We start from the raw sequence: 13,719 nt of genomic DNA, 5'->3' as shown, positions 1-13,719 counted from the left end.
ATATTTTTCCTGCAAAATTTGTGTTTATAAAAGGATATCAGACCCCCTTAAAATATAAGTAGGTTAAAAATATTTGTTGGAAAAGAAGTGATTTCAGACATAGCTTGAACCTGAAAATGGACCCCCAGACAGAGTTATTAAATTAACAAAGCCAGCAAGCCAAGGACAGGTAAGATTCTGCACAGAGCTGTAATAACCTAAGACATAAGTGCTTTTGATAATGCATATTCCATGATGGGTAAGGAAGGCATTCTTGTCAGAATGACCTAAGACAGGCTCAGTCTTGTTTATGGAAAAAAAAAAAGGGGGGGGGGAGAGGCGGAGAGCCTTCAGGGCTGCTTGGCAAGAATCTGACATGGGCCAAGGACAAGAAAATCGGCTGCTTGGCAGTAATATGATAATTGGCCAAGGACAAGGAAGTAGGCTTCAGGCAGGAATCTGACATTAGACTAGAACAAAGAAGTAATTTCAGGTGGGAATTTAAATCTCAGGCTAGAACAAAGAAGTAATCTCAGGCAGGAACCTAAATATTAGATTAGAACAAAGAAGTAATTTCAGACAGGAATCTAAGTTTTAGGCTAGAACAAGGAAGTAGGCTTCAGACATGAAAATGACCTTGGGCTAGGATGGGAAAGTAGGCTCAGATACTTTGGTCATCCTGATAAGCCATTAGAAACAGTGATCACAGGAGTATTCACATAATTGGGTTTAATGCCTTGCTTTTTCTTTGACTATTTGTCTTTATTGTATTGCTTATTCCTTGACTATTCGCATCTATTATATTGCTAGACCCTCAACCTAGAACTGACCATAATACATGCATGTAATCAAAATGATATAAAAGCAAAAAGAAGGAGAGGAGATGGGATAGGGAGTTCTACGGAGGGAAAGTGGGGAAAGGGAATGTAGTGTAAATAAAATATCCAATAAAAAAAAAAGACAAAAGAAAAAAAAAGAAGTGATTTCAGGCAGGAATCTAAATCTTAGTCTAGAACAAAGAAGTAATTTCAGGTAGGAATCTAAATCTTAGGCTAGAACAAAGAAGTAGGCTTCAGACATGAAAATGACTTTGACTAGGACAGGGAAGTAGGCTCAGATATTTTGGTCATCCTGATAAGCCCTTAGAAATAGTGACCACAGGAGTGATCACGGGACTATGTTTATTGCCTTGCTTGTTCTTTGACTATTTGTGTTTATTGTCTTGCTTGTTCCTTGACTATTTGCATCTATTGTATTGCTAGTTCCTCAGCCTAGAACTGACATTAATACTTGCATGTAATTAAAATGGTATAAAAGCAAAAAGGAGGAGAGGGGATGGGATGGGGGCTTATGGGGGGCTATAGGGAAAGAGGATAACATCTGAAATGTAAATAAAATATCCAATAAAAATATTTGTTGGATAATTTAGTCAATAACTATCATTTCTTGCATCAAAATACTCACCAAACATCTAATTGGTTTGACTTGCATGCTGTTGAAATGAAAATGCTGACCATGTTCTCTTCTAGGCTCCCTTGAAGTTGTTTTTAAAGGGTAGTTGAGTGATGTCTGAGAGTGTGGTATTTCCTCCTCCAGTTGTTCCTCTTCCTACCCTCTTCTAACTCAGTTTTCTCACACTGCTGATTCCCACAGCAAATCAGTCATTAGCTACCACTGAATATTCAAACTGTATGTAAAAGACGTCGGTTAAGACTTGTCCTGAAGTATGATTGTTTTTTTTTTTAAAGAGAATATGTAATTTTTTTGGAGCATTCCAGAAATGCTTTCAAAACAAACAAACAAAAACAATGTAACTAGTTTTGTTTTGGGGGGTTTTTTTGTTTTTTGTTTTTTTGTTTTTTTGTTTTTGTTTTGTTTTGTTTTGTTTTTAGAACAGTTATCAATACAGCAAGCCACTGATTGGGCCTCAAATTGTCCCAACCTTGCTACTAGTGCTTTTAGATTTCCCCAAAGTGATAACTAACATGCATACATTCTATCTGCAGGAGACAGTACAAAGATCTGAAGGATGGCCGAGGAGCGGAAAGATGAAGGAAAGGCACCACACTGGACATCGGCCTCACTCACTGAGGCAGCTGCACACCCTCACTCTCCAGAGATGAAGGACCAGGGTGGGGCAGGGGAAGGGCTGAGCCGCAGCGCCAATGGATTTCCATACAGAGAAGAGGAGGAAGGTGCCTTTGGGGAGCACGGGTCACAGGGCACCTATTCAGATACCAAAGAGAACGGGATCAACGGAGAGCTGACCTCAGCTGACAGAGAAACAGCAGGTAACTAAGGGCCACAAGGACATCTTTGTGCTTTGTAGTCAGGTTACTCTGACAGTGAATTAATCTACAGCAGCTGGTCCTTTCACTCTGCAAGGATTGGAATCCAGTCAGGAGAAATAGGCACCCTAGTAGGCAAGCACCATACACTGTGGCAGTTAGCTTTACTCCCCCAACTTGGAGGCAGTCTTGCTCTCCTCGAACACCTCCCCCGCCCAACTCCCGCCCTCCTGCCCCCCCCTTCAATTTTTACCACCCCAATCTTTATAGGAAAAATGCTCAGTGTATGCATATTTCACTATAAACTGTCAGTATTTTAGCCTACTGGGAGAAAAAGAAATCTCAATGTTTTCTTCTTATGAGAGACATTGGGCCTGGGTGAGTTCAACAGATTCATAAGAAGCATATTTCTTTTTAAGGTAGAGAGGACTGTGACCTTATCAGCCCTCCAAAGAAACAGGGGAGAAGGAAAGAAGAAAGGAGAGATGAACATGCATGTTCAAATATGGGGACACTTTCACAAGTCTCAGCTTTCCAAAGCACAATACACAGAGGCTAAACAAAAAAATGTAATAGAGCTAATTCTATTTATTTTATATTTATGGATATTCTGCCTGCATATATGTTTGTATGCCACATGCAGGCAGCACCTGTAGTAGCCAGAAGGGAACATTGGATTCCCTGAGACTAGAGTTATCAGATGGTTGTGAGCCACCATGTGGGTTCTGGGTATAAAACCTGGAAGAGCAACCAGTGCTCTAAACTACTGAGCCATCTCTCCAGCCCCAGTATCTCTTACTATTGAGTGCCTGTTTTAAAAGTATTAACACTGACCATCCTAAATGACTCCATAAGTATAGAGCATTAATGACATAGAACAACATTACTTTACAGTATGACATTCTGCTCATCATTTCCCTTTTTCTGTAATTCAGAATTTTGTGTATTTGAGCTTACAGACGAGGACTTATTTCTTTAAAAGACTGGACAAATTACAAGTAGTAAAATAAAGCACTGCCCCCTTCAAAATCATCCCTTACTTATTTGAAGGTTGGTTTTTGCACCCCTACAATTAGACTCTGATGCTTATTTGCTATACACTCTGGCCAAAACACCTTATGTGTAAGGGATGGGGGTTTAATCAATATTATACATACGCAGCATGGTACAAATTATAAGTATGTGTAGGTATGCACGTATATAAATTTACGTGTGTGTGGGTATATGTTTATGGGTGTATAGATATGCATACATATGCATGTTTGATTTTATTGAGGAAGTAGTAGAGACATTTTAAATGACAGAAGAAAATAAAAATATATAGTATAAATTTTTAAGACACACATTTAGTAGGTAGTGTTTTAGTAGTACTTTGTACATACTAAGGGTTACATTAGCTTCCATACAAAATCTTGTGCCCAGACTCTATAGAGCAGAGGTTCTTATGGCATATGATCTCTATGTAAATTAATTTGGATACAAATCACACGGTGTCAAATGTGAAATGAGAAGTCTAGAAAGGCAGAGTTGAAAAGGGCTTGTATTTACTTAGGACAAATCTTCCTAAATTCACAGGAATATGGCAAGAGAGTATAGATGGTCAATGAATTACAGGGTAACTCAGCTTCTGTCAAACACTGCATAAACCATCAGCTTGTGATAGTTCTGTGTGTTTCAACATTAGCACACACTGTATCCCTCTTAAAGATTGCATATCTTCTCCACTATACTGAATCTTCTGCAGTTGCTCTGATGCAAAGCCAGGGCCATACAGAATTCCATGACAATCAGAAAAGAAGCTGGCAGTACCTTGACTAACCCAGAAAATTAAAAAACTGTGTAGTGCTCCAAGAGGACATACATCTTATTAAAAAAATTATGATTGAAAGTGAAATAAAAATATGCTTGCCTTTCATGGGTCCAGTGAGGGTTATACAAATACAGCAAAATGTACAAAGGCAGTGCTGCAAGACATAGTATCTGTTAGTTACCACCATTGTGGGTGGCAGTGGTGGAGACGCTCTTGAACGAGGACCATTTTATCTTTAGCTGAATACATTGAAACTTGCTGAGGTAGGATTCTGCAGTGAAAGGACTTTGATAGATTTGAGGCATAAGGAATGAGGACAAGCTGCAGCATCAGGGTTTGGAGGAAGGAAAAGGATAATGGCACAGGCCAAGAACTTTTTTGTATTCTGCAGACCCTGGCTTAACAACTTCAGTGTTCAATAACCATGTGTTGGGCCAGTGGTTGAATGAATAGGCTAATTCAAAGACAGTCTTTTACAAATTAATTTGAAAATTATACTTTTATTGCTTGATTTTTGGAGACCTTGGGTGTTGCTGTTGCTGTTGTTTTGGTTTTTTTTGTTTTGTTTTGTTTTTGAGGAGAGGGTATCACTCTGTAGACCAAGCTGGTCTGGAACTCACTGTATAGTCCAGACTCTCTTTAACGTCAAGGTTTTCCTCTTGCCTCAGCTTCCCAGGTGCTACGAATGACAGGTATAAGCCACCACGCCTGGTTAGTTCTGTCTCTTGGATGCTCAACACATGACCCCTATTGACTACCATGGAGCAATACAATGCACTGTATTCTCTGTATATAGCGTGCTTGTTAAAGCCAGGTACAACTTGTTTCATTTCATCTCCTATTTGTTTGGTGGTCTTAAAGAAGTATCTAACAGCATCAGAAAGGTCTACTTGTCAGGTCAATGTGTCCTTGCCAGCTTCCTTGAGAAAATAATATAAATTAAATCCAACTCACAGGTGTTTCTTTCAAGCAGTAGTGTCAGGAACATCCAGTGTTTTCTGTGGAAGCATCTCAACATGTGTTAAATTAGTCTTTCTTATGTTACCTTGGAAAAGATGATTTCTAAGCATTCATATGTATGCTCACAGTGACAGAGGTGGTACATCCTCATCTGTGGGTTGCCATAGTGATGTTTTCAACCAAACTATGGTGTGATTTTTAAACTAACTTCCTTCTAAAAATAACAGGCCAATTATTAAATCCCTAGGATGTGCAAGCATGGAAAGCTCTAGAAAAAAAATGTAAAACTGTTTTCCTTATACTTACAAAGAATGCTCCAATGATGAACGAATATGCAGTTTGCTTCTCTCAAAGCAGATTAGTAAAATGATAACTTTTATCACTAATGATCTATAGATAATGTGTGTTGCAAATCATTACCTGTATAAGCAAATCCTCTCAAATCCCAAATATGACATTTTTTAAATGCTATGCTTTGAAGGTCGTGACCTGATGGGAACTAGTGTTATATTTGGAGGTCACCGTTTCAAGAAGGACCAAGGAGCTCATTCTTATTCTTTATATTTTTTATTTTATATTATATTATTTTATATTCTTTATATATTTATATCTTATTCTTTATATTTGTTAGCTGTTGTCTCCTGTCATACAATGTAAAGGCAAGCCCATAGAAAGATGGGTGGGGTTTGTTTCTTTGTACCTTTCAAGTGACGTTTTAAGGATGTGGAGACACAGTTTCCATACGCAGTGTGCTCGTGACTTGACAATGTCCCTGATTGTCACTTCATCTTACATTCTGTTGTCTATGGCATTGGATCTCACCCTTGCTGAATACAATTATGAAATCATCTTAATATAATTATAAAAGCCAGATCTGCAAAGTGCGTATTAATTCTGCATTCCTCACATTTTTTTGAACACCATTATCTCTCTAGGGATGGAAAAGTCTCCGATTCCTCTTTGTTCCTCAAGGGATGCTTGCAAAACTGTAGTCTGTTTTCCTTAGCTATTCAACCACTACCAGAGACAACTGTGAATTAAACAAATTTGAAAGGAATTGTGTTTGGATAGAATAATAGTGTTTTCCTGCTAGTCACTGTTTCTTACATAATGCAGTATACCAATTATTAACATAGAATTTATATACCATATCCATAAAATAAGCAGTCTAGAGATGATTTAAGACATATGTGCAGATTGCAGAGACCTTATGCAAACATTACACCATTTAACATAAGGACTCGAACAACAGATTTTGATATACAGGGATACTGAAGCCATTCCTCCACCTCCCCCTCCCCCAACCCTCCAACACAAGGACACAGAAGGACAACTGGAACCCCATGGGACTTGGTTTTATTCTGAATTGTCTTTTCTCCAAGAAGAGACATAATTTTTGTGTATACTCTATCATTTATTTACTTTCTGAGCAAGGCTTTCAAGATTCCTTTAGAGTAGAGGTTTTATTGTTTTGTTTTAAGTTTTGTTTGATTGTTTGTTGCCTGAAAGAATTAATCTTGTAAATATTAGCTTTTGTTCATCCAGAAGACGAGCTTTCACGTCCATCCCTCCTCGAGTGTAATCATCACCTGAGACCATGTGCTACCGGGTCCAAGCTTCTTATTTTGTAGAAGAGAGATCCTCTCTTGCCCCTCTGCAGCCGCCATCCATGGCAGGCAAAGTGCACATTTCTGTTGCAGAACTTATATTCACACTCCTGGAGCATGGCATAGAATCGTAGCGTGATTCTCAGTTTCCTCCAAAGTGGAGATTGAAGGGAGGCCGAGAAGAAAAAGATATTTATAGTTGTCAAAGTATGCAAGTTTTTAAGAGCAGACTTGAGTGACTTCAGCTGTCCTCCAGCATGGGATTTGAACTCTAATAGGAGAAAACAAGTCCCCAGATGAAGTGACTTTTCTATGCATACCATTTGCAGTAAACATAAAAATTAAAGGTCATTTCTTTACCTGACTCCCAACCATTCTCCACATTCCCTTTTTTCCCTAGGCATGTCTATATTTTCAGCTGTATTTTCCATGTCTACCCCCTACCCCGGAGGTGATATAGCCTCCTCTACATTTTGACATCCCTATAACTCAAGCAGCCTCATAACAAACAAACCCAGACCCATAAAATTATTGTTGCAGAGATTATGTATTGGAGCTGGAAAACACGTATAATAGGGGCGGAAGTTGGCATTGCTCACATGCAAATGGCAAAGAACTCTAACCTTTTCTCTATTCTCCCTTTCAGCCTTAGAGAACTGAAACCCACTTTTTGCTACCCTCTTTTTCTACCTTCAATTCTAAACTGAGATCCCTTTTAAAATACAACCTACTGTATATACTACACTAATGTACGCAGAGCGAAATAGCTCAGCGCCATTTCTCTAGCAAAATGACTAAAGCTATCCGCATAGGCCCCCGAGGCAAATAAACAAGCAGGCCTAACAATACAAGAGGTTGCAGATTTTCTTCTTCTTGTTGCCATGCCAACCACTCATTGCTCTGGCTGCCATTTCCCTGAGCTCCGCAGAGAGAGAGGCGTGTGCAGAGCAGTTACTTAGCATTCAAGGGTGGATCTGCAGGAAAACACACAGGCTTGCTGCAAAGCGTCCGGCCTGGCAGCACCGGTGGATGAGACCAGAAAATGGGAATCTTTTCAATCCTTTCCGCATGAAGGTTAGGCATTTGGGCTAGAAAGGATGAGGGAGATGTGGATCTTTTTTAATTAAGGCAGTTCCACGAGGTTTGTATCTGTTGTGTTTGCTTTGTCCTGCGTGGTCTCTACCAGATGAAGCCGGTGTGGATGTGTGCGGCTTGTTGTATTGATGCCTATAGGGTCTGAGCCTATCAGGGCCAGCTTCCATGGACAGTGTCTTACAGAATGATGTCTCTTGCTCCTGGGAAGGAATGGGCTTGTATATACCAGGTAACGCCAGCTAGAGCTGTCATTACCAGTTAACGCCAGCTAGAGCTGTCTATGTTTTACACAACAGAGGAAGCGATGAGCCCTGAGTAAAGTTTTTCATTTAAATATATAGAGTCATGTGATGGTTTGTCGATCTTTTGGGCTTCTCAGTCAAAGTCACAGCAGGGTGACATTGTCTTAAACCAGTAATTCCGAATCAAAATATTGGAAAAATCGGTTTCTCGAGACTGTTCCGATTAAACCCAATGACTCAACATATTGTAGGATTGTTTTGGAATTTTAAATGCCTACAAACTTTTGAGTTGAGATGAGCAAAATTCTGTCTGATAGGATATAATGTGATAATTTAAAATGCTGATTTATTTGCACATGGTTACTCCTGTTGTGTTCCTGAATGCCTCCTATCTAATGGGATCGTCTCATTTGTCTTGGTTTCTATTAAATAACAGAACCACATCAGGAATGATATTTTAAAAAGTATTTCGTCAGTCTCTTTGGCTGATTGACACTTAAGAAACCATTCTACTGGATTTCAGTTAGTACTAAGACTATTATGCTAAAAACAGTCTATGCCAACTTGATGTGTCTGTGTAATTAAATGCAGATATAATTAAATTACATTTTATAATTTTCAAACTTTCCCATATTCTATATTTTCTAATATACTTTCTAATATCTTGACATTTTTTCTCATCTCTAACTTGCTGTTACATTTTCTCATTGTGATTTCTTTCATTGCTTTCCAATTTCTGAGGCTTAGAAAAATCTCCATATAGAGAAAAATTCTCACCAGTTCATAAAATCTTTTTGTTTAAAATAAATATGAGAAATAAACAGCAATGGACGTAACAGTTTTGAAATTTATTCTAGTTTTTGGCAAACCTTTGATTTGATTAATATTAGCGAGGACCTTTTGATATTTGCTCTATTTCTGCAATTTTTTCTCACAAAACAAAAAAAAAAAGAAGAAGAGAGAGAAGGAGGGAGAGGGAAAAGAAGGGAGGGGGAGAAAAATGTGGCTGTAATTTTTAACAATAATTGTTCAGGTATCTTGAGAATATATGTGTCATCAATCAATAACATATCACTTGAAGATATGTTTACTTATCCAAGCATCTATAAATATTTGACAATATTTCTAGTTTATATCAGAAAAGTATTTGGCACTGAATGGCAAGTACTTGGGCTTTGAGTTTGCTTTTGTTTCAGTTCTTGAGTAGCTGGGGAGTAGTTGGCAGTCAGTAGCTACCCCCTCTCTTCTACAAGCTATTTAGATACACTGATTTTCTGCTTTGATGTCAAGAGCCTTTCTCCCTTCCTCCCTGTACCTTCATGCTTCATTGCTCTTTAGTATGTTACACAGAGCATTTGCTCTTGGGGGAATATGAAAATTCATATCAAGAACGGATGAATAGAACAACAGGCACTGCTTTATAAACCCTGGCACTTTCAGCCGTATCTGACCAGGCATTGTGAATCTTGAGGGACAAGACTGAACCACATGCTACCAGCTCACCAAGTAGCAGCCCTCAGCAAATGAGTCACACTGTTCAGCTACACTCATAAAAAATACAGTTCTTACCTAGCTAAGCTGCTGAGCTAAGAGAGAGAGAAGAGCATATGCATTGGGTTCTCCTTCAGCTTTTAACAACTATACAAATGCTAGGTGTTTACCATAATACAAATATGAAAGTAAAGTGTCTGATTTTAAAATTTGTTCCAAGAATACTCAAAATTTCACAAAGCATTATACTTAGGTAAGGAGGAAGAATAAAAATTCCAGGACAATGCATTTATAGCAGAGCAGCCAGAACATGAGACTTTAGTCTACATTGGAAGTAACGATCAGGACTGTATTGACAAATGAGGACCTCCTTCCTTTACGGGTTACTCCAGCCTCAGTCTTCTAACTGGACTAAATATCTTCTTTTCGTATCACTGTTACATTGTATTCATCCAAACTGTGAGGGTTTTATTCTAGAACAGTATTATAAGACACAATGGGGAAACCTTTGAGAAGGGTCTTAGAAGTCTGCCAGTAATTGCAGAGAGCTGCTGTGATCTCATTCTCTGGTGAAGCTTTCCTAAACACCTGCAGAGACTATGCTTCTATGTTGCTAAGAGCATTCATCTACTAAGGTTACTTATTAACCAGTTTTGATTCTAAGACTGCAAATGCCTTGAACCTGTGTTGTTTTTTCTCTCTTCCTTTGACATATATTCCTCTATTTATTTCCTGGTATAGATATTATTAAATATTTTAGTTAATGCAGAAAGAGGTTGAGAATCCACATATGAAGTTGGGGGGGGATCACATAGACAAATTAGTGCTTCAAAACGGATACTGCAGTGTGAGTGATACATTTGTAAGACTGAATTGGGACAACGTACTGGGAATGTAAGAGTAAACTGAGAATCTGTGAGAGGAAGCTGGATTCATTGTAAAGATGAGAGAGCTGTTGATTGCAGTAGAGGTAATTGAAAGGGATCATCTCTATAGTATTCCAGTAAGGAAAGTGTTACCAGACAGGACTTTCTCTAATGAGGATTGGAGGGCTGGGAATGTAACATATCTAACCAGATAACTCATGAATTAGAAATAATATTGAAAGTTAAGATCAATAACCTTTGAGAAACATAGCCTTTTAACAGATAAGAATCCTGCAGATGCTGACTAATTCTCTGTTTTATCATTGCAAAATTAAACTCAATGTAACATTGGCCTGTAACATTTCCTCCAAACAGCTTGAGATTAGAACACAGACTTGTTTTTTGTTTGTTTGTTTTTTGAGTGTTTTGTTTTAGTTTTTGGATTTTGTTGTTGTTGTTGTTTGGTTTAGGGGGTTTGGGGGCGTTGTTTGGTTTGGTTTGGTTTGGTCCTCTGGTTGTAAGGTAAGGATTGGTTTGCTACTCTAGGTCAGGAACACAGCAAATCTCAATCCTGATAAATGGAGAACCAGGGTTTTGAAGCATACTGTCTGTTCTCTGACGTGGGTTTAATTGCACTGTTAAAGGAGTATAGCAATGCCGGCTTACAAGCATATTACCCTGAGTTTGAAAATAACCTGAGCAAACTATGATTGAGCAAACAAACCATTTTCCGTGTTTCATCTCTGAGTCGATACAATGACTTTCAAATGGTAAGCATAGTAAACAGTATTTCTATTTTGAAAGAGAAAAGCTATACATTGAGTTCGTGGAACATAATTTTTGCTTGTGGATCGGGCTGAGTAATGAGCCTAGGACCTTGTTCGTGCTAAGCAAACACGACAGGTATATGTGAGACATATACCTGCCCTGAGAAGAAAAAAATTTTTTCAATTAAATGTTCTTATTTTGCCTTGTTATTTAAGGGGAGAAGGTCATCCTGAAATATATCATTTTCTTTTCTTTTTAGATAATATGGTAAGCTGTATACACTATTTCCTTTATAAGCACCACCGAAGGTCAAATAACTGATTGAATATGTTTTTCCTTTGGAACATGTCTCATTTGAGAGCCCAAACTTGTCACCTTCCTTTAAAAATTGGCCATTGACTATTTTCAGCTTGAAAAGCAAAGATTTGAAACTACAACATTGAAAAGACTGGAACAGGGGTTGGAATGTAGCTCGGTGTAGTCTCACTGCCTGGATGTGCAAGACCTTGGGTTTAATCCCCAGGAGTGAAAAGCCAAAGGCCCTTGACTGTGGGTGCTGTTCATGGTGCTTTTATGAAGTGCAACACACATGTTGATATAAAAACAACTAGTTTATCCTTTCTTTTTCCTCCACCCCTCCTTTGCTTATTACGAGGACTATAGATACACACCAAAATTGTTGTAAAAATTGACCTTTTTCACACAAATAAATAAATAAATAAATAAACAAAACACTATGTTAACACAGGATCACAAATCATGTCAGATATTGGTCCTCAGACCATTTCTCACCTTATTCTTATGAGTCTTTATTTCAATAAGAAGCAAAGGGTTAGATTTGTAGTCTGAGATATAGCCACTATGAGAATTATATTTTAGGTGGGAAAGTTCATTTAGTTGGGATAGCAGTCATCCCCTGCCCCCATGCAGTCACCTACCAGCCTGTTGTAAGAAAATATTCAGTGTTTAAGATTCTCAGTGGACAGCATTTTACTTGTACATCAGATCCAAGTACATTAGGAACTTGGCTGTTGTTGGTGTCAGAGGTCTCCTTTCTGGTTGTTACTTATAAATTAGCACTCTATAACCAGTATCAGTTTACAAATTTGAATTTAGTGTATTTTAGTGAGAAAATATATCTTCCCTTGTATACTATGTTAAAAAAAATATTGAGCATTTCTTAACTGAGAGAACATGTTCTGAGCCTTCTGGGCGTTCAGGAACAATGCCTCCAGGTCTCCTGTGTGACAAAGGGAAAGCAGAAACTCTACGTAAGCACAAGACCTCCCTCATCACCAGATCTGAGGGGAAATAAGTTAACCAGTTATGACAAGGTGCTTTACAAACGGTACTTTATTATAACATTGATATAGTCTTAATTGCAATATTGAGATATCCCTTCTATTATGGTCTACAGATTTTCAGATAAGACACTAATTAGTGTAGTCTGGTATTTAAAACTTCTCTTTCTATGAGCTTTATTGAGACTAGTAAATTTACCCCTTTGCTTCATGTTGTATTTCCCAATTATATAGCAAAACAGAAGTGGGGAAGAAGCAAAGATGGGTTCTTGAGATTCTTGGGAGTTTTTTCCTTTACCTTTTCTTCCATGTTCCCAAAACACTCTTAAAGGATGGGAGGCATGGGCGGTTCCCATAGATGTTAGGGATCAATAGTTCATCAGTGAGAATGGAATGGGAACAAATCAGAGAAACCTGGAAGTCTTAGATAAACTCTTAGAAACAGGACCCTGTGTTTCTATTGTTTGATCATCATTGAAATAGTTTCCTATGAATGTCACAGGGTTTCATGGGAAATATGAGTTTCCATATCCTCAGGAAGCCCCATAAATCTCTTCCATCAGATTCTGATCCCCATACTAAATCAAGGTCTGTCTGTAATTATAAAGTATAGCAGAAACTACAGTATCATCTTCCTACCCAACTACCCTAAGCAAAATTCAGAAGTAAATACATAAGCCTTTCTCACCTCTGTCTCCTTAGCTTCTTCGAGGTGCCAGTGGGCACAGGCTCTCCACCTTCTTTTCCCTTGCCAAGCCCACTCACCTTTCCTACAGAATCCCTACCCTGATGACATCCTATCTTTCATATTTCACTCTACTGCTCCATCAAAGTGCAGGCACCAGTATCTTTCTGCCAGCCTCCTTTTCAAGGGATAAGTATAGTAATAGCTATGGCCAATTGTTAGCAAACTGGAAAGAGTTTCCAAGAGCACAGTTTTAAGTAGGAAAAGAAACATAAAGTCTAATATTGCCACCCTGCTGAGGATGGTACCTTCAGTCTCAGAAATTTGTTGGGATTGAACAGTCAATCAAACTATACTTGTGAAGAAGTCATGTTACCTTCTGGTACACTGTTTGAGTGTACTCTGTGATATATGTGAGCAAAGTAACTTTCCTATAAAGGGATTTTTACATTATATAAGATCTCCCAAAGCTAGGTCAAGTTATGTTGAGGATAAGCAAGGGAGAAGAAGCAAGTGTTCACTAACTTAATGGTTTCAACCACATTATTATAGCATAGGTTATAGAATAGAATACAATAGAGAACAGCTGTGTTTAGTTAGGTAACTGGTAAAGACTGTTTCTGACAT

General features: G+C 38.3%; 1 protein-coding gene across 28 annotated transcripts in view; it reads left to right on the top strand.

Moving 5' to 3' along the window:
* Nucleotides 1–13,719, top strand: part of Map2 (microtubule associated protein 2) — a 249,074-nt gene that overhangs the window by 187,148 nt on the left and 48,207 nt on the right. For 26 of the 28 annotated variants that reach the window (XM_076931745.1, XM_076931754.1, XM_076931752.1 and 23 more), the window contains one exon: nt 1,986–2,270. In XM_076931745.1, the coding sequence (XP_076787860.1) occupies nt 2,009–2,270 (262 nt within the window). In that variant the 5' untranslated portion in view covers nt 1,986–2,008. Of the gene's footprint in view, nt 1–1,985; nt 2,271–7,610; nt 7,719–13,719 lie in introns of those variants that run through there. The other 2 variants (XM_034497164.1, XM_076931759.1) reach the window with 1 other exon arrangement.

The sequence above is a fragment of the Arvicanthis niloticus genome, chromosome 3, assembly GCF_011762505.2.
Source record: "Arvicanthis niloticus isolate mArvNil1 chromosome 3, mArvNil1.pat.X, whole genome shotgun sequence".
In the NCBI taxonomy this organism is placed as follows: domain Eukaryota; kingdom Metazoa; phylum Chordata; class Mammalia; order Rodentia; family Muridae; genus Arvicanthis; species Arvicanthis niloticus.
Note: the sequence above shows the minus strand (reverse complement) of the source record. Positions and strands in the feature narration are given on the sequence as shown.